The 20,393-nt window shown below is 39.9% G+C and overlaps 1 protein-coding gene across 2 annotated transcripts in view; it reads right to left on the reverse strand.

Moving 5' to 3' along the window:
• Nucleotides 1-8,861: 8,861 nt before the first annotated feature.
• Ikbkb (inhibitor of nuclear factor kappa B kinase subunit beta) overlaps nt 8,862-20,393 on the reverse strand; it is a 46,455-nt gene continuing 34,923 nt past the window's right edge. Inside the window, exons 13-22 of one of the 2 annotated variants that reach the window (XM_047550575.1) lie at nt 19,832-19,955; nt 19,079-19,230; nt 18,753-18,814; nt 17,579-17,688; nt 16,402-16,451; nt 16,198-16,297; nt 15,844-15,991; nt 12,904-13,031; nt 11,514-11,604; nt 8,862-10,531 (exon numbers count right to left, since the gene is read on the reverse strand). In XM_047550575.1, the coding sequence (XP_047406531.1) occupies nt 10,466-10,531; nt 11,514-11,604; nt 12,904-13,031; nt 15,844-15,991; nt 16,198-16,297; nt 16,402-16,451; nt 17,579-17,688; nt 18,753-18,814; nt 19,079-19,230; nt 19,832-19,955 (1,031 nt within the window). In that variant the 3' untranslated portion in view covers nt 8,862-10,465. Of the gene's footprint in view, nt 10,532-11,513; nt 11,607-12,903; nt 13,032-15,843; nt 15,992-16,197; nt 16,298-16,401; nt 16,452-17,578; nt 17,689-18,752; nt 18,815-19,078; nt 19,231-19,831; nt 19,956-20,393 lie in introns of those variants that run through there. The other variant, XM_047550576.1, reaches the window with a different exon arrangement.

A 20,393-nucleotide genomic window follows, 5' to 3' on the forward strand; every position in this document is an offset into this window, starting at 1 on the left:
CTCTCCATCCAGCTTGACTATTATTAATATTTTGGGACATACATGTCTTGTTTTTAATCCATACCTTTTAAAACCCCCATTATTTTAAAATAATGAAGTAATGCTTTAGATAAAATTTGTTTCATTTAATAGCAAGCTATGGTTGAGTGTGGGGTTTTGTTAAATCACTGTGCATCTTAAGTGATGCTTATTGAACATTTGTATTTCTTCTTTGGGAATTTCCTGTACATGTCCTTTGCTTATTTTTCTAATGGAGGTAGTTGTCTTCTATTAATTTGTTATACCTTTTATATATTATTACTTGTCTGCTTTTGCATATATTTTTAAAAAAAATTTTTTTAGTTGTCGATGGACCTTTATTTAATTTATTTATATGTGGTGCTGAGAATCAAACCTAGTGCCTCACACATGCTAGGCAAGTGCTCTACCACTGAGCTACAACTCCAGCCCTTTTGTATATTTTTTGAAAAAATTCTGTAAATAGCTTGGACTACTTTTTTTTTCTGTATTCACATTTTTCCTATTGAATATATTGACATGCCAGGCAATATTCAGATTACTTTGTTCTAGAGAATGACTATCCTTCATTAAATAAAAGTGTTTGTATCCACCTCTGAATTTATAAATGTAGGAAGCTGTATGAAACATTTTTATATGCATATTATGGCTGCTTTTTAGAAATCAAGGAAATGATTCCTGATCTTCTTAGACAACCTATATTTGATCCACTAACCAGTCTCATTTTGAAATAATTTGTTTTCAATTGACTTCTAAGATACCACATACTCTGTACTTTCCTTCCTCCTTTCTGGCCACTTTTCAGGGGCCATGTGTATACATGCTGGTTCCTAGCTCCTCCTCTACTCTCCACCCTTTATGGGAAAAGACCTCAGGCCTTGATTCTCTAACCAGCTTTTCCACCTTGTTTAGTGTTACCTTTTGAAATGCCGTGAGTAGCTTGCAAACTTCTATATTTCTAGCCAAATCTCTCCCTTGAGCTCATACATCAAATTGACAAAATATTATAAAGAATTCTTGATTCTGCCCCACTAGCTTCTCCTTAAATTTTGCCTATCTCAGTAAATGTCATTTTAATCTAGTCTGTCATCAGGCCAAAACCCCAGGAGTCTTTCTTAATTGCTTTCTGTTCATACCCCACATCCAGTTTATCAGCAAGTTCTTTGTTCAGTCTAGAACATAGCTGGACCTCAGTATCTGAGGGTTTCACATCCACAGATTCAAACATGAATCAAAAAATATTTGAAAAAAGATCTGTCTATACTGAACATGTAAAAACATTTCTTGTTATTATTTCCTAAACTGTTCAACAGTATATAGATACAGAGATGATTTAAAATATATGGGAAGATGTGCCTAGGTTCTATGAAAATACTTTACCACTTTATAAGGGATTTGAGCATCTGTAGACTTTGTTCTTGGAACCAATCCTCCACAGATATGAAGGGAAGACTGTGCTTGTTCTGAATCAGATTCCCTCTTACCACCTCAGCTGCCACAAAGTATGTCCAGTGTAGCATGGTCTCCTGATCTATTGCCACAGCCTCATCAATGGATCCTGCTTCTGCCCTTCTCTTGCCACAGACTATTCACCAAACAGGACAAAAGTGATCTTTTAAAGACATAATGCATAGACATTATTTAAATACTCTTTCACTCTTATTAGAATAAAATCCAGACTCCTTTCTGTGCCCCACAGGACTAACATGACCCATCTCTGACTACTCTCCTACTTTATTTATTGCCACTTTCTCTTTAAGATACACATGTCACTATCTGGTACCTGCATGTACCTGCTTCTCGTCTGTTTTCTCATTGTGTAATCCTATGTCTGGCTGTCTTCTCATTATTCATGTCTCAGCCCAGTGTTTACATCCTTTTCACATTCCTGAAGAATGGTCAGGAACTCTCTATTCCATTACTGTGTTTTATTTTATTATCAGCATTTAAAACCACTTGAAACTTTCTCATGTGTTACTTGTTTATACCTAGACTTTGCTTAATCCTTTTCCACCAATGTGGAGTGTAAACTCCATGAAAGCAGTGATTTAATCTTTGTTTGCCACATAATAAGTTCTCAGTAAATGTTTATTGAATGAATATCTGAAATTGCAGTTTTGCTGATGTAAAAAGCATCAAATACTTCAAATTACAGAGAATATTGACATACCATGATGTAAGGTGCCAAATCACCCTGACTTGATAAGAATTGAAGGGTTTTCTGGAAAACAGAATTTTCAGTGCTAAAGCCAGGAAGATTCTGGGCAAATCAGGGCATTTTTGATCACCCTAAGATATATCATCATTCCGACAAATCGTGATACTAACGAAGCCTAATTTTAGGAGTAATACACTGCACTGTTTTAGTACTAACTGGGGAATTTTTTTTAAACTATACATTTATGGGATGCCTATCATATTGAGCATAGTAGAGTGAAAGGAGAGAAAGGGATTAAAAGTATATAAGCCACACTACTTGTGAGGAAAATTAGAAAGATTCAGATCCACATACAATAGAAAGGAGTGAGCCAAAGGGGCCTGGAAGTGGGGGAGTTAGTCAAATGATGGCCATAATGATGGGAATAATGATTTGGATCTTGCCAAAAACTCAAGAAATGGTCCACTATTTTAGAACCTACAAGTCTGGGGGCTCTCTTGGGAGAAAGCAGGAGCACTAACTGCAGTGGAGGATAATATTTTTGAATATGAACCATCAATCTTCTTCTGCCTTCTATCTGATCCAAGCAAATTTTATTCATTTCATCTCCTTGGAAGAAAGAAGTGACAGAGCTACAAAGCCCCTAGCTTTTGTTTCAGGGTTCCAGAAGTCCAACCCTTTAAAGAGATAGTGTAAGGTACTTTTGAGACATTGTGATTAAGGGAGTTTCTCTGAGGTTAAAAAAAAAAAAATCTAGAACAGGAATGGAGGTAAGAGAGTAGCCTATTTATTCAGTCAACAAACATGGATTGAAAACCTACTAAATGCCAGGCATTGCTCTATGCAATGAACAGACCAAATCTCATCCTGTGGAGTTTTGTGTATGTCAGGTAGTAATAAAGTGGTATAAAAACAAGTTGGGCTAGGGGTGTAGCTCAGTGATAGAGCACAAGCTTAGCATGTACAAAGCCCTGGGTTCTATTCCCAGCACTACAAAAACAAAAAAATAAGTCAAGATAACAGAGTTACAGGGCAGTTTTTGGGAGGTGGGGTAAGATATGGATTCTAGGTCATAAAGGATGACCAGAAAAGGCCTCTCTGATAAAGATACCTATGAACAGAGATGTAAGTGAAGAGGAAGGGAACCTTGCAGATAACTAGAAGAAAGTGATTCAGGCAGAAGAAACAAAGGCAGTTTCTAAGGCTGAAACTGGAAAATTCTGCACAAATAGGGACAAGTTTTGTCACCATTTTTACTGATGTAACCTAACTTGGAATCGTTACAGAAGGAACTCTGCCCGTGGAGCTGAAGCAATCACAAGGGTCTGCGACCACTGGTTCTTGCAATCTTGCTTGAAGAATTGCATGAGATAGGAAAAGGGAAAAGGGAGCACTTTCAGAATGGGAAAGAATGGGTCCTCTCGGAGAGGAAAGGGATGATGTGTCCCTCCTACCCTCCAGTTTTATTGAGGGTCCCAGGGAAGTTTCCAGAGAGTTGGCCCAGGTAGATTTCATGAAATCAACCAATAAAACAAAGAGCCATCAGTGAGGTCAAGTAGTATAGTAGTAGGTAAGGAGTGTGAAAAAAATTTTCACAAAGAAGACAGCAATGGCAAATATAGGAGAAGTGAGCACTGCATAGAAGTTCATAGGTAAGTAAGTTAGAAACCAAGATAAGGGCCAGATTATGAAGACTAGACTTAAGTTTCTGGATGATGTGGAGTCACTGGAAGGTTTTAAACAGCCCAGTAATAATCGTCAATTTTCTTTTAGCAAAATAATTCTAGCAGTACTGTAGAGGATGCATCTTTGTTAGGCAGGAGATGTGAGAACGTATTCTAAAAGAGGAAGACTATTTAAGAAACAAACAACAAAGGAGGAAAATTAAGGGGCTAAAAATAGGCTGGTGTTAGATGATAGGAGTATGGAAAATGCAAGAGGCTAGCTGGATCTTAAATATCTGCCCAAAAGCCATATATTAAAGGCTTGGTCCCCAGGGAAGTGCTTTTAGGAGGTGGTGGAATCTTTGTGGGGGCATCATGGAAGGTCTTTAGATCATTGGGGACATGTCCCCAAAGGAGATTATGGGATCCTAGTCTCTTCCTCTTTGTTCCCTGGTCACAAGGTGAGTGATTTTGCTCTACCATCCATTCCTGCCATAATGTGCTGCCTTACCACAGTCCTAAAGCAATGGGGCCAATCAGCCCTGGACTAGAACCTCCAAAATTGTGAGCCAAAATAATCCTTTTCTCTTTATCAGTTGGTTTTCTCAGGTATTTGTTATAGTGACAGAATCTGACTAACATTCATTGCTGGCTTCTAGGACTTATGAGATGGTAATTTCATTACCTGAAATCAAAATTACAGATATAGCAGGTAAGGAAGGATAATTAGATAATAAATTCAGTATTTTTGAGGTATTTGGATATGGTTGGTATGGCTAGATACACAAATTTGAAGTTTAGGGGTAGAAATGTAGGTTTGTTTAAAAAAGAAGAAATGTAGGTTTGTGAGGCATCAACATAAATAGGTAAAAACATTGAGCGTCAACCTTGGGAAAAATCATCATTTTTCCTTAAAACGTATTGAAAACTCATTCTATTTTGGAGCCTATGGAAAAATATCAGCCCTTTTCAGATATAAAAATAAACGTAAAAATCCTAAATATTATCTAACTGAATTAAAAAATAATAATAAGCATTTGATAAATTTCAAGCCAATTTATGATTTTAACAGGTTTCAGAAAATGGAATAGAAGAAAACATCCTTCACTTGATAAAGACTATCTGACAGAAGCCTATGGTAATCATTGTTTTTGGTAAAGTAATTTTGGGTTCAGAGGAGGACAAGGATTTCCACTGTCATCACTATTGTGCAACCAGTACTGGAGATCCTAGTCATTGCACTGAAAAGAAACAGAATTAAACATCAAAGGGATTAGAAAAGATAAAATTGTATTTGCTGTGAAGAGTAACTTTTATATAGATAACACAATATGATGTGTTATCATCACAAAAATGATGATAAAATATTAAAATAATAAATGTATAATTCCATAATCAATGTGTTTGATTTATAATTAATAAAAATATAACTATAAAGTACCAGATAAATGACTGAATTATAAACATTAACTTATTCCCCTCTACCAATAAAAACCAATTAAAAATTATAGAAAGTAAAATATACTTACAAAATGATATAAGTCACAAAAGTACAAAGTGTGTAGGAGTTAATTTTTTTAACGTACAACATCTAGATGGGCAAAACATTTCAGCAATTTACAAGTTTTATAAGAAGACCTGAATAAAGACACATGACAAAAAAAGAATTGATTTCAGAATGTAACCTGGATACTTGAGTGTTATGAGGCTCTGTATTTTATTTATATCTTCTGAGTAGGCTTCCTCTGGCACTGTTCCATCAGGGTAGATAAATGCCATCTGATTATTATCAAGTGCAAAATGGAAATCTACATTCCCCATTCTGTCTGTTACCATTTGGAATGTCTACTCACTGGTGGCGGTAGAGTTCAGACTCCCTGGTAAAACTCCATTGACACTGTGGGAGCAGGAGCTCCTTGATACTTAGAAAGCTTGGGAGTTTTGTCTCTTTAACTGTGTCTCCAATAACACAACACTGACTGGGGGTGGGTTGTTAAAGGTGGCATTCCCTATGTAGTCTCCCATGATATGTAGAAGAGGACTTGTTAGCATCTAGTAGACATGTAAGTCCTAGCTCTTCACTTGATCTTTTGTCACCACCCTAGTGGGAGATATGGGGACTCTTCGTAACAATCTGATGAGTAAGGAAGTCAAAGCTCCTTGGCTTGGCCTTTGCCGGCAGAAAGCGGCAGTTTTTGCAGTGGTGTTTGGCTGGAGTAGTGTTGTCTAAGACTTTCTCCTGGTCTTATGGCTAATGTAGTAATTTCAATGGTGGCACCAAGATGACATGTTCATATCTTAATTCTCAGAATTTGCGACTTACAGCAAAGGAGTGGACACTATCTTATACAACAAAATATGTAATAAAAGATTTGGGAGGACCATCTTAACAAGTATCTTGATAAAAGACACACAGGGATATTTGATGGATAGTAGGTAGTAAATACAGAGGCAGAGACAGTCATCATTTGCAATTTATTAAAGAAAACTAGAAAGATGATAGGTTTTGGTATTAAGGAATGGGATGCTCTATAACATACTACAACACAAAGAGGTGGAAGTAGCTTTGGAATTATATAATGAATAGAAGATGAAGCATATTAAGGTATATGAAAAAAGCCTTGACTGCCTTGAATACTGCTGATAGAAATACAGATGTTAAAGTCAGATGGTGAGGACTGAGAAGGACATTAGGAGCATGGTAGAGAAACTTTCTATCATCTTAAAGAATACATGTTTATTACAAACTAAGTATTTACAGAAATACAAATGTTATTGCTGGTTGGACTCAGACAAAAATGAGAAACACATTACTGGAAATTGAAGGAAAGACTACCTTTTTTACATAAAGAAGTAAACTGACTGAGTTGTGTGAAAAGTAGAATTTGCAAGCAATGAATCTGGTTATTGGCCCGAAATTCCCAGGCAAAACACTGACAATACAGCCTAGTTTCTCCTTGCTGCTTATAGTAAAATGCAAGAGGGATGAGATAAATTGAGGAATTGTTAAGCAAAAAAGAACCAGCACTTGATGGGGCTGGAGTTGTAGCTCAGTGGCAGAGCGTTTGCCTAGCATGTATGAGGCACTGGATTTGATCCTTAGTACCACATAAAAATAAATAAAAGAAAGGCATGCTGTCCATCTACAACTCCAAAAAAAAAAAAAAAAAAAAAAAGAACCAGCACTTGATGACTTGGGGATCTACCCAGATTGCAAAGCTAAAATTTTAAAATTCACTCTGGGAAAGTACCCCCTGGAGAGAAAGTCAAGGGTATGCTGGACAACCTTCCATAGAAGAGATTAGGCCTGTGACTCAGGACATATGACCTACTAAACCACGTCAGTGAAAGTCAGGAATTGGATTATTCTGGAAATATGTGGAGGGCCATGTTGTCTAATGGTGTGAAACTCCATGACATACACAGGAGACCAACATTATTTTTCAGAATGTGTTATCAATAGAAATCAGCTCAGACTGAAAGGGACACAGGATAAAAGGAGGGAAAGGCTATTGAAATTCCAAAATCCCACAGACAGAAAATGGGCTGATTAAACTATTAGGCTGCAAGCATGCCATCCTTCTGGGGAGAAAAGAAAGGAAGAATTTCTCTAAGGGCACAGTCATTGGCACAGACAAGCCAATGACTGAGCAGGGACAGAGGTAATGGATGCAGACCTATAAAGATTCTGTGGGTAGAATCAAAAGTCTATGGGAGCCACCATGGGCATAAAGAAGTCCATGGTACTGCTGTGAGCTCAAATGCAAAGGTTACAGAGCTGCTGTGGGTCTAATAGGCCGAGTCACAAACCAATTTTTTTTTTTTTCTTTTGCAGTGCTGGGGATTGAACCCAAGGGCCTTGTGCTTGCAAGGCAAGTACTCTACTGACTGAGCTATCTTCCCAGCCCACAAACCAATTATTTATAGAACTTGAAGCATAATGGAATTTGCCCTGATGAATTCCAAAACTGGTGGAACTGATGACTCATTATTTCTTCCAATTTTCCTTTTTGGAATGGGAATTTCTATCATATGCCTATTCTACCATTGTATTTTGGAAGCCGATAACTTGTTTCCTAGTTCCATAGGTCTACAGATAGACAAATTTTGTCATAGGATGTAGTCAGCCCGAGTCTCACCCACACCTGATTGAGATGAGATTCAGGACTTTTGAGCTGATACTTAGAATATGGCCTCAGAGTTGATTCTGTAATGGGTAAAGATTTTGGGGGATGTTTTGACAGACACGAATTTGGAGGATCCAAGCATGATCCCAAATCACATCCAAATCCCCAGAACCTGTGAATGTTAGCTCACATGGCAAAATGTGTGGCTGCATTAAAATCCTGAGAGGAGGTGCTTATTCTACATTTTCCAAATTGGCCCTAAATCTAATTACAAGTGTTATTATAAATGACACACGGGGGGAATTCACAGAGGAGGCTGCAGCAACATATCCCTGATCAGAGCTGCAGCCACAAGTTGGGATTGTCTGAATTCATCAGATATTGGAAGAGGCAAGGTACAAAATTTCTCTATAGAGCCACAGAGGAGATTTGGTCCTGTTGATATCTTGATTTCAGATTTTTGGCCTTCAGTACTCTGAGAATAAATTACTATTGTTTAAGCCATGCAATTTGTAGTAATTTGGTATAGCAGCCCCAGGAAAACTCAAGAGAGCAGGCTTCTCTTGGGACTTTTAATTCTGTGCCCATTGGCTGGCTTCTTCAGCACCCAATCTAGGATATAGAAAGAGAAAACCCAAGGAACTCACTACCAATGTCATTCCTCAGATCCCAAGGTCCCTACACAGTCGGCCTTACCTCTGCCTTCTTATATTTGCTCATATATAATGTCCAAGGATTTTAGTTGTATTTAACAAAAAGAAAAGTCATATCTACTTCATCTTTTTTTTTTTTTTTTTGTGGTGCTGGGGATCGAACCCAGGGCCTTGTGCTTGCGAGGCAGGCACTCTACCGACTGAGCTATATCCCCAGCCCCTACTTCATCTTTTTGAAAGCAGAAATCCTAACTCTTGGGTTTCCACTTTTTTGATTAGATTGGCACAGTGACAAACTTTTCAAACCACTGCTTTGGTTATATTATTTTCTTGCTCAAAATTCTTGAGTGACTTCCAATTGCCTATGAAACAAGTTGATAGCCCTTAGCCTAGCCTTCCCTCTTGCCCATCCCAGTGTTTCTCGTCTTATTTTCCACTATGTCCCTAACCAATGTTTCCAAAATCATGCTTTCTCAAATTATCAATCCTCTGGATGTTAATAAATGTTGAAACACACATGAGGAGGGGTGAAGTTCTATGATCAAACGACAGTGGTTAATAATGAATTTATATAAAATTAAGCCAATTTCTTTATTATAAGACTTTTCAGATACTTTACCATAATACAAAGCAAATCTCCAAGAAGCAATTAAAGCATAAAGAATTTCTTAAACTTACTTGAGTAGGCACTGCTTCACACTATCTCCATGGAAATCACTTCGTGAAATTCTTCTACTCTTAAGTTTCTTTACCAACCAAACATACCTGTTTGTGATCATCTAAATTCATTTTTCTTGCTTTTATATATAAAAAAAAAGTTTCGTAAAATGCCGAACAAGCAGTGCTAGTGCACTGCTTATGATACAGATAATATTCAATTTTATAAAATTTTCCATTATGCTGGATGTTGAGTTCAGAAATTCTAACCATAGGTATTATGGAAATGGACTGCAGAATCCAGTCTGAAGTATTTGTCACGTTCAAAATACAGAAACTATTTGTAAAATAAACCCATTTAATAATACTGCTAGATGATATGAGAGGCAGGAACACCCCCACCCCACCACCACACACAGGCATTTTTGACAAGGTTATAAAGGTCAGTATGCTAGTTGTTGACAGACACCCTTTTCTTCTTCCCCTCTTCTCTAGGATAAATGACTCCCAGGTCATCTTTGGAACTCAAAAGAAGGTAGTAGCTCTTCAAAATGTTCCTAGGAAGTTACCCTGTAGCTGAAAGGACTGCAGAAAATTGGGGGTTTGGCATTACTACAACCTTGCTGAAAGGGGGATGACCACAATGCAGTAAGTAAAAAAAAAAAAAAATTTAGCAGCAATGATATAAAAAGAAGAACAGAGATGGGTGTTCAGGCCAAATTTATGATTTAAAGTCTGATTAAGAGAAGCTGAATCCAGATGAAGTCTTATCTGTAAGGTAAAAAGGGACAGGTGGTTCAAGGCCTCTCTGGGGATCAGAAGTCAGGAGAGGGCAGGCTGGCACCGAGTACCATTCCTAGAAGATTCAAGTTAGGCATCAGTCTAGTGATCTGTGTGGCAAACCATACTCTAAGCACTTTTTTCATAGCAGAGGAAGCAGTTGCTGAGGGTCTGTTTCCCTGAAAACTCACAACTGGCATCGACATTACTGGGCTTCTGTGATGAAGGACTTCCAGTGTACAGACAAGGTACCGGTATAGTCTGCTGAGGGTCACACCTTTGGTCCAGGGTGAACAATACAGCTGCTAGGGAAGTAAGATCTCCATCTAGGTACCGGAGACTGATGGGACATCAATACCACAGGAGCCTCTGTGGGAAAGTGGCAAGTCAGGTGCTCTAGGCCCCTAGTCATGAGGCTTGCTCCAAGGCACTAGGTTCTTCATCCTCTGTCTGTAACCAGCTCCAGTCCAAAGTCTGCAAGTCAACAGGTATGTTAGATGTTCTTTCCTTTTCAGGAAGCAAACAACACAATTTCAAAGTTAAGTTTAAAGGAACAGTCCTGTTATTGCTGGGCATCCTTGAAATGAGCTACAAATTCAAACCATGCAGGATATTTTTGGATCAGTTCAGAGTCCCTGAAATTCTGGGACTATGAAAACTAAAAAGACAATTTTAGTACTACCAGTAGCTCACAGCACTTACAGGCTCACTGTAGGTAAGTGATACTGAGAGTTATCACCCTGACTGTAAGTTTCCAATCTCACCAGAGGAAACAGCCTAATGAGATGTCCTTCTCTCCTGGCAGAAGGGCAAGAAGCAGTGAAATGATCAAAATATATAGCAGGAGGTGAAGAGAAGTACAGAAAGTCTACAAAATGGAGGACACTTGAACAAATCAGAGACAACTGAAACTGGCAGCAGTGTCCTCTTTGATTTTTCTTAGAAGTTAGAGAAGAGTTAGTAACTGATTGTATTATCAGAACAAAAGCCATTTAAACATCTAAGGGAAAGATTTAGGATCTTCTCAGCAATTTCAGTTTTGTCTTAATGTACCTCTATCTTGGTTGCTGGGTTTTCCTCAGGTTAGCTTCCCCATATTAGTACTGCCCACTACTAAGCTGTCTAAGGTACAGAGCCATGAGAGGTTGCTGTTTTGTCACCAGAATCCAGCACAGCACTCAACACACAGAGATGCTTAGTAATAGTAGCCAAGGTGGGGTAGGATCTTCTAGGAATAATGCTGCCTCCTCATCAGGATTCAGTCTTATAAAGATTAAAAAGTATAATGCACACAATGTACTTAGAAGCATGCAACAGCCAATAGCCATTAATTATTACAAATCACAAAAAATTACTGAGACCAAGACTAACGTTCAAGTGCCTTTCCATTTTCTCTTTTGCTGCAGAAAAAAAAAAAAAAAGGGCATAAAAAGATAGGGTTCCCACAGGCTGTTACCATCAAACTCTGGTCCTGCTCCTTCACGGTGTCTTGCATGGCGTTTTCTAGCTGGGTGCAGAGAGTATGTGCTTCGGCCACCAGTTCTTCACTAAAGACAATGATCAATTATTAGATAGGGTCATGAGTATCTTATCAAAAAGCTAATACTTTTGTTGAAAATATACTAAAGAACTTTTGACATTATTTTTTTAGATGAACAATTATTTTGATCCTGAATATCTTAACACCATGTCACCGACTAGTGATTTTATTTATCTGATTAAGTACTTCTCAGAAGCCCAAATCCAGTCATGAGTATTACTGTCCAAAATGTGAAAAAGTAAATAGATCTGTTTAATAAAAAAGCAAAACAGCTCTTTGACTTTACTAGATAGCTTTACTTAATTCTTTCTAAATGCCAAAATCTAAATGTATCCTCTCAAGTAACTTGTTTTCCAATTTTTGAAATAGAAAGGAAAAAAAAAAAAAGCAGGGGGCAGGGGACTAAGCAGTTCCCTAGTTTTTTCTGATCTGCTGAAAGGTATAGTTCTGGGAAATTATTTCATTGAATCTGATCTCTTTTTTCTACAATAAAAAATGCATCTTTCTTATCATAAATGGGCCACCATGGACTGGGGAGATTCTAATAAATCATTTGTACTTTTTTGACCTCTGCTTTGTGTTATGGAGAGATGATATAATCTCTGTGTTCCCAGATTTTCTGAGCATTAAAAATACCACTGGAGGAAAAAATACCAAGTATAGGACAATGGTGCCCTGGAATTCTCTTTGCCTTGCAAAACTTGACATCCCAGGTGGGAAGGAACTGCCGTGAAGGGCACCTGAGGAATGAGAGTTTGCGCAGTAAGGACAGCAGTTCTTATTCTTCCACGTGCAGCAGCATCATCCAGACAGCTCGTGAGACACAGACTGCTAGGCACCACCACTGATTCAGGGATTTGAGCTTTGGTGAAACCCAAGAATCTGCATTTTTAACGAATACCTGGAGGCTGTTACTTTGGCTGGTCTGGATGGGATTTTTAAGAACTGGGCTAGCGCAAGCAGTTTATAAAGGACAATGGATCAACCCAAGAGCCACACTGAGGTGCTTACAAATGCCTGAAAAAGTTCAGACTTGATCTAGAATGGAGTGTGAAGTCATTGCTAGTTATTGACTAAGTAACTAGTAATCCAACCCTAGGCCAAGGAAACTACTTAGTGAGCAAGTTACAATGGACTATGGGGGCAAAATATGAATCCCTTTGTCACCATAAGGCCTAGCATATATAACAAAGAGAGGCATACACAAAACCATTAGATATTTATCAGTGATAAAGGTACATTTCCATTTCCATGGTCTCCTAATATGTCCTGAATGTGACACTAGGCATTGTTAACTGTAATTTACCTTTTTTTGGCTGACTCAGGTAAGCTGTCAGAGGCAGTGGATGGCTGAGACATCAGCTGACTGGGGTGACTAAGTCGAGACGCATTCATGCTATCTGGGCTTCCGCTGACGGGACCACGGACCTTGCTCTGAAGGACAAAACCCAAAATACAGTAGACAAATCAAATTCTGTATTCACACCAGAGTACTTCTTCATGAGACAACTAGCTGCAAGACACCATAGCTGTTCCTAGAAACTACCAGTGAACATCTCTATCTGTGACAACAATTGGGACTTTGCATTCAGCCTTAAAAGTGTTTCTGTATCAATATATGTGCTTTTTGAGAAAGGATTCTAAATATGAAAGAACTTGAACACCTGAATTTGCAGTCTTTATTTAATTTGACTCTTGGAGAACTCTTACAGGGAAACAAAAGAAAGGTATTTTTACTCTTCCAAGTAGAAGACTGAGACACAAAAAGGATAGGAAACTGTGTGAATGGCACCATCTGCAGTAGCGCGAAGAAGAAAATGCAGCTGTTCTGACTCCCAGGGGCACTGCAGCCACTGCCCCTTTAAGCCCAGAGGATCAGCTTGTGGCTCCAGCTCCAGCTCCAGCTCCTTGCACCTCTTCATACCTGCAGCCCATGAACATGGCCTAGTATGGACATGATCTACTGTAAACATGATCTACTGCCATCTTCTCACCTCAGGCCACATCTCTGGCCACCTCCTCCTCCATCTGCCTTACACTCACCATCCCTGCTCCTTACCCTCTCTGAAGCAGCCAGCACATCTGCAGTCCTTCCCTTGGTCTTTAATCTGGAGACCTTTTCAGGGACCTTATCCTCTTCTCTGGCTAAACATTGAGGTTCAACTTCAACCAGCCTTTCAAGCGTGTTAACCTTGCCCTTATTCATCTATTGTGCCTTCCCTGCCAATCAGCCACCTACTCCTTCTCCATTTGTCCCCTGGGCCTATAAGAGTGGTAGATCATTCCTGTACAACCTGCTCCTAACCTTCCCCTATTAGGTCCTGTGCACCTACCACTGCATGGCCCCCACTGTGAGTGCTGAGGTCTGACAAAGTACCAAATCTAGGATCCAGCTGCCACCAGAGTGATTCCCCAAAGGTCCAAATAGGATCATACAGTTTTCATACTTATATTCTTCAGCACGAGGGAAGAACAAATCCTGCAATATTTCCTTACACTTTGAAAATAAAGGGTGGCCTACATGAACTAGCCCTCACCCTTCCCCAATTTCATCCTTGGTGAAACCCTTTCTCCAACACCACTGCTTCTGCCACCCAGAATGCAGCACTCTCTTCCAGGCCTCTATGCTTTCAATAAAGCAATCTCATTGTGCTGAAATGTCCTTACTGCCATTCCCCCACCTAACTTCTACACATTCATCAGGAGCCTTTCTTGTTTTTCCCTCATCTCTCAGATGAAAGTTGGCTTTCCTCCCCTGCATTCACACACTGTTCATGCCTTTTTTAGCTATAGCTGCTCTATAGCACTTCTTATTCTTGATTGTTCTCCTTCATGTCCTTGTCCATGGCCTTCAACAGACTATGAACTCCCCAGGGCAGGTGCCATGCCCTTTTCCCACTGTATCTCCAGTTTTCATTACACTGCTGACCAAACAGCACTCAACAAATGCAGATAGCAGGTGAAGTTATTACCTGTACAGTCCTCAACTTTTCTCTCCTTCTTAAATCATCTCTCCTTTTCTCTTTTCTGTTATTATTATAGGAGGAAATGCTGCTCACCTCTTCCAAGGCAAATCCATCACTAATGCTCCTGATCCTAACTCTCCTTGGTTCTCAGGATGGAATGAATCAACTGTCCCCCCTCTCTCTGATAATATGGATCTCATGGTACACTGTCTTCTGCTTGGCTCACAAATATGCTCTAGTCTCTAAGCCCTTTAAAAAGTACCATCTTTGTATCTTGCTTCTACTATAAGGAACCATATACCCTCCCTCCATCCTTTGCTCTTGAAGCTACTAGTAACCAAACTGCTCTCCTATTCTCTCCAAACTCTCTGCAGCCTTTCATGATGAGGTCACTCTCCTAGCAGCTCTGGTTTCCATTACCTACTTTTACCTGGCTCTTTTCTTTTCAAAATATATGCTTTCAGTTGTAGGTGGACACAATACCTTTATTTTATTTTCATGTGGTGCTGAGGATCCCAGTGCCCCACACATTCTAGGTGAGCACTCTCCACATTTTCACCCCAAGTGGTGTTCAGTGGAATCACAGTTGCATTAAGATGGTATGCACAGAAAGTCTGAGCCACAATGCTGAGAGCAGCACAGATCCAGATGAGGGTTGACCAGGCTGTGCTTAATTGGTGGCCCTAAAATAGATGTGTCCAGGTCCTAATGCCTAGAACCTGCGAATGTGACTCATTTGGAAAAGGGGTCTTTATAGATGTAATTAGGTTAAGGATCTCTTGTACTATCTAGCTGTGATCCAGATCCAGTGACATGTGTTCTTAGAAGGACATCCAGATGGGAGACACTGAGATCATGTGAAGACAGATCCCAGAGTGACATGGCCCCAGGCCATGGAACACCTGGAGCCACCAGCAGCTGTAAGAGGCAAGGGACCAGCAGTCGAAAGAGGCAAGGGAGGAGTCTCCTCTGGAACTGCCAGGGGGGCACAGCCCTGCTAATACCTGTATTTTTAACTTCTGGCCTCTGGGACTCTGAGAGAATAATTTCTGTTGTTTGAAGTCACTTGGTTTGTGGTAATTAAGGTGGCCACAAGGATAAATAAAAGCCACTAGCAAGCCTTCCTCTCATCTCCCCACTTAGTTCTCCCTTTCCTGCCCATTCCATGTGACAGAGGTGACAACAGAATAGTAGCAGCTGAGGGGTCTGCTGTGGCCCTGTGGTTTCCCTTGCAGAATGGTGTCAGTGGCATGAGGCTGGTAGGTTGAAGGTTGACTCACACATGCAATCTTCAAGAGGTTCCAGAGTTCCTTCTGCCGCTTCTCCTGAAGCCGAACAACAGTCTTTTCATCCTCATTCATTAGACTCACCACTTCTTCTACCTTGGGCAACAATTCCAATGCCTTCTGCTTACAAACCACAGTTTTACTGTGAAGAACAAACATGAAAAACTCCAGTGGGCTTAGGGCTGGAGCAAGTAGAACATCATCCCTAATAATATGGATCCAATTAGCAGTTTTGGAAAGCTTCTTTAGCTAGTTAAGCAAATCAGAGTAGAGTGAGAGAACTGGTCTCACCCATGGCCTAGCTACTGCTCTGTATTTCAGCCTTTAGCAAGAAAGGGGGGCTCATACCTGAGCTGTGTATATATCACTCGCACTTTCTTTTCAAAGCCTTGAATTGCCTGAAGTAGTAACCGTACCATCTCCTGACTGTCACCATCTGTTCGTTGGTCTGGGGAAGAGAGGGATAGTAACATAGTTGCTCCAGGTGCCTGGCAGAGTACCAGTGCCTCAAAATGAGACAAAAAAAGGAGCCCAAGGTCCCAAACCACCTACCTCTTGGCTTTTCCCTTAGTCTCCTATAAAGCTCCCTTGCTTGCTCCTCTCTGAAATATATAAGAAGCTCTGTTTAGATTCAAGGTCAAATAGGAACATTGAAGTTTTGGTCTGCTAATTCCTGCCGGCATAATTACTGATTTCTAGACACAAGAATGGTGATATGTCTTTCTTGATTAGAGAAGACTATTATTTCTGGTAATGTCTATGGTAAGTGAATGATTGCCTTCATCATCCAACTCAAACACCCCCAAGATATCTCTAGAGTAAATCTTAAGAGAAGCAGTATTGGTTCCATCCTTCTGAATTTCTCCTCCACTTGACTTCTACAGTAGTGACTCTGGGTGACATCCACGAACCTGAGCAAGGAAACATGCTTACCTTTGAAAACTTTGAGCAGACACAATATCCTACCCCGTTTCCCTAACAAAGGCTGGAAACATTCTCAAAAGAAATCTCTCATTTGAAAACTAAAGAATAAGGATTAAAGAATTAGAGAAAATATGGAACAAATAATTAAAGTTCTGATACTCAGATTTTTCATCTCAAGAACCCTAGTAAAAGCATCAAAAAACACAGAGTTTAGAGGTTTAGAGCCATGGAGTCCTTCATACACTGATCCTGTCTCCTGCTTCCTTCTTGTCAGTATGCAGGGTCAACATGTTACCTCCTTCAGGTGTGGTGGGTCTGCCTGCATGACCCATTCCCTCCTGGAGCCATGCCAAATACCTAATAAAGACTCAACTGAACAGCTTCCAGACCTAAAATCTTAGACTTGCCAGGCTCCTCCTTCTCTGTTCTTCTTCCTGCTCTTTGAATCACAGCTGGGCCATGGTAGGCAGGATGTGCAGTGATGTCTGATACAACGGTAAAGGCTACTTGCATTTTATAGATCTTATAGATTGCTTTTTATATGCAATACCTGAATGTATCCTCAGAAACTTTGTAAGGTCAGTTTTTCTCTGTTACTTAACAGATTTGGAAACTGAAATCAGAGTGATGGTGATTTACCCTGGCTCATCTCTGGAATATCCTGACATGATTCACCAGGGGGACATGTTCTCCAGGAGGTTGATTCTCCCAAGCCTCCTGAGATGATCCTAACACACAACCAGAAACTCAGGTGGGGGTATTGGTATAGGGGAGCAGAACCGATCCTCTCCCAGGTGGCACTCACAGGTCATCCAGCGTGCCCCCCTGCTTCCGACCCATTGGGCTCCTCTGCAAGTCCACGATGTCGGTCTGTAGTGCCATCATCCGTTCCACCAGAAGTTTTACTTCATTCTCCTAATGAAAAAGCTGCACTAATATCAACTGATGCAAGAAAAGCTTCTGAGGAATAAGGTTTGCTGGGGGTTTTCAGGGGGAGACCCTCCAAACTCAGTGGAAAATTTTAATTGCCTGACTGAAGGAATATGGAATCTGGAGACAGAATGACCTGAGTTTGGATCTGACATCTACTTCTGTGTGACCTATAGGCAGTTATTTATCCCATGAGCTGTAGTTTCCTCTTCCATAAAAAGGATTCTAATAGGGCCATTTGAGGGGTTAAGTAAGATCAAGTGTGCACAGTATCTGGCACAGAGAAGATGTCCCATGTACTTTGTCTTCTCTCAATTTGTCCATCCCAATGCCATCATGTGTGTGAAGGCCTGGACTCCTTTACTTCATAGATGATGTATGTAAATGCCAAATTGAGGAGAAGCATGCACCCCTCTTGTGGCTAAATAAAAAACTGTCTATATGATAAGCACTTCTTAACAAGTGTTGATGCCATCAGGACTCATTTTTAAAAACAGACATCAAGATGCAGAGGTGAAGGTCCTCATCCAAGTGCACAGGATGGAGATGATAGGAAAAGCCTTGGAGCCCAGGGTCTTGGATTTATGTGAGGTTCACTGAGACACATTCCTTTGGCTTCACAACTGCTGTTTTTCAGTAGCATCTGATTTAGTGTCCAGAAACTTTCTGCCTAGATCTTTCCTTTCTTATGGATTTCAAGTACCAACAAAATTAGGCATAAACTTTGACAAGAGGGAGTGTTGATCATTCATCTAATTCCCAACCTAATATCAAGAGGTTTAGGTTTTTCTCCAAGGGCATTTGATATTTTGCTCTTTACTTAAATCTGAAACATTAGTGTCTACCTTTAGTCTGCCTACAGTAGAGCTCCTTGTATTAAGTACTCTATCGGTTTCTTTCCAGCAAGTCTGGTTAAGGTGAAAGGGCATGGCAAAGAAATATGATTTCTAACATGAAAGATCAACCCAGTGTTTGAGAAGAAAGTGGGAAATGGTAGAACAAAGCCTCACTCACACCAGGAGTACAGAAACCTAAAATGAGTCTCCTACCCGCCCACACAGCTCCACAGCCTGTTCCATTTCCCTCCAGGCCAGTAGCAGTTTATCTGATGCTGGAAAAAAAAAAAAAAAATGGGAAGAAAAAAAAAATGAAAAACAAAAAAACGCCACAAAACCAAAACAGAAATAAGCAACTTAATTATAAAATGACAAAAGAAATCTCAGAAAAAAAAAAATGAATGAATGAATGAATGGATGAATGAATGAAGAGAGAGAGAGAGAGAGAGAGAGAAGGAAGGAAGAAAAGGAGGGAGGGAGGGAGGGAGGGAGGGTGGGTGGGTTAGGGTATGTTTACACTCATTGCAGAGTACACTCACTGATTCCAAACTCGGTTTGCTCACTATACTTCTCCAGGTCAATCTGGATGCTGGTTTTAAAGAAATCCAACTTGGCCTTGAGCTGCTGAGACATAGAGGCCATGGAATTCTTCATCTTGGAGAGGCAGCTGTTATTCCGGAGGAGATTCATCCTGCAGGTACCACAAGAAACAGAACCTTGGAGCATCTTTGGGATCCAAATACCATTTCCTATATAAAAACAAACCCCTCTCAAACACCTAGGGAGGTCCCTGCTATAATAATAATCATCATCATGACTATTATTAAGGCAACCACTTATAACCATAAGGACAATTTCCTAGCCCTCAGCAATACATGGGGTTTTGGACCAAAATTGGGATTACTATACAAAGGGTCAATAAATTAAACTCTCTTAACTGGGGAAAGCATCTGTAACCCAGCATAATAATCAGAGGAGTTTTGCTAACCCAAATTGCAATGAGTTTTTCTGACTTCCAAATTCTGTCCACAGTTCAGCCAACACAACCCTCAGTTTTACAATCCTGCTGCACATACCAACCACACTCACCTCATCAGGTTGAAAAGGGCTTCCCTCCAGTCAGCCCACCCAACCATTTTCCGCCCATCCAAACCAGTGTCTCCCTCCTGTCTCTCAGAAGAGTTGCTTCTGGGTCCCTGCCTTAGCCGCCTCCCTTAGAGCCAAAGCCACCAAAGAATTTTAAATAAATTAAGTTAAAAAAAAAAAAAAAAAAAAAAAGTCTGGCACAATACATGGCAGCTCGCTGTCCCTGCTGTAGCCGGTTACAATCCTCCTTCAGCGTTTGGATGCTGTGCCAGACCTGGCCCCACACTTTCCTCAGTTGGCAGAACGAGAGATTCCTTTTGGGTTCTTGAACTGGAAAAAGAGATGAACAATTGTCAGAGAATAACTCTCCTGCAAAAAACCACATCCTGCTTTGCAACATCACTGGTATTTTAAAAATTTTTATAATTATTATACTATTACATAACTTTTTTGGTGTTATACTTAGTTACTATCTTAAATATTTTGTGTAGCCTATTAGCAGTATAAACATGTACCAGATGGTTAATAAATAGCTACTGATTTGATTTGAAGAAACATTTTGTGAACCATTTAAAGGCATGTTTGCATGTACATAGGTCCACGTATTTTCAATAGAAACTCTTTTATGTTCACAACATTAAAGGTACATGTAGTTTTATAAAATCACAGCATCAGCTAACAGTACTCAAGATAATTAAACTAGCGAGAAGCCTAGAGATCTCTAAAACCTTGGATCCCCAATCTATTTATTTTAAGTATATATATATA

This window comes from Sciurus carolinensis, chromosome 4 (assembly GCF_902686445.1).
Source record: "Sciurus carolinensis chromosome 4, mSciCar1.2, whole genome shotgun sequence".
In the NCBI taxonomy this organism is placed as follows: domain Eukaryota; kingdom Metazoa; phylum Chordata; class Mammalia; order Rodentia; family Sciuridae; genus Sciurus; species Sciurus carolinensis.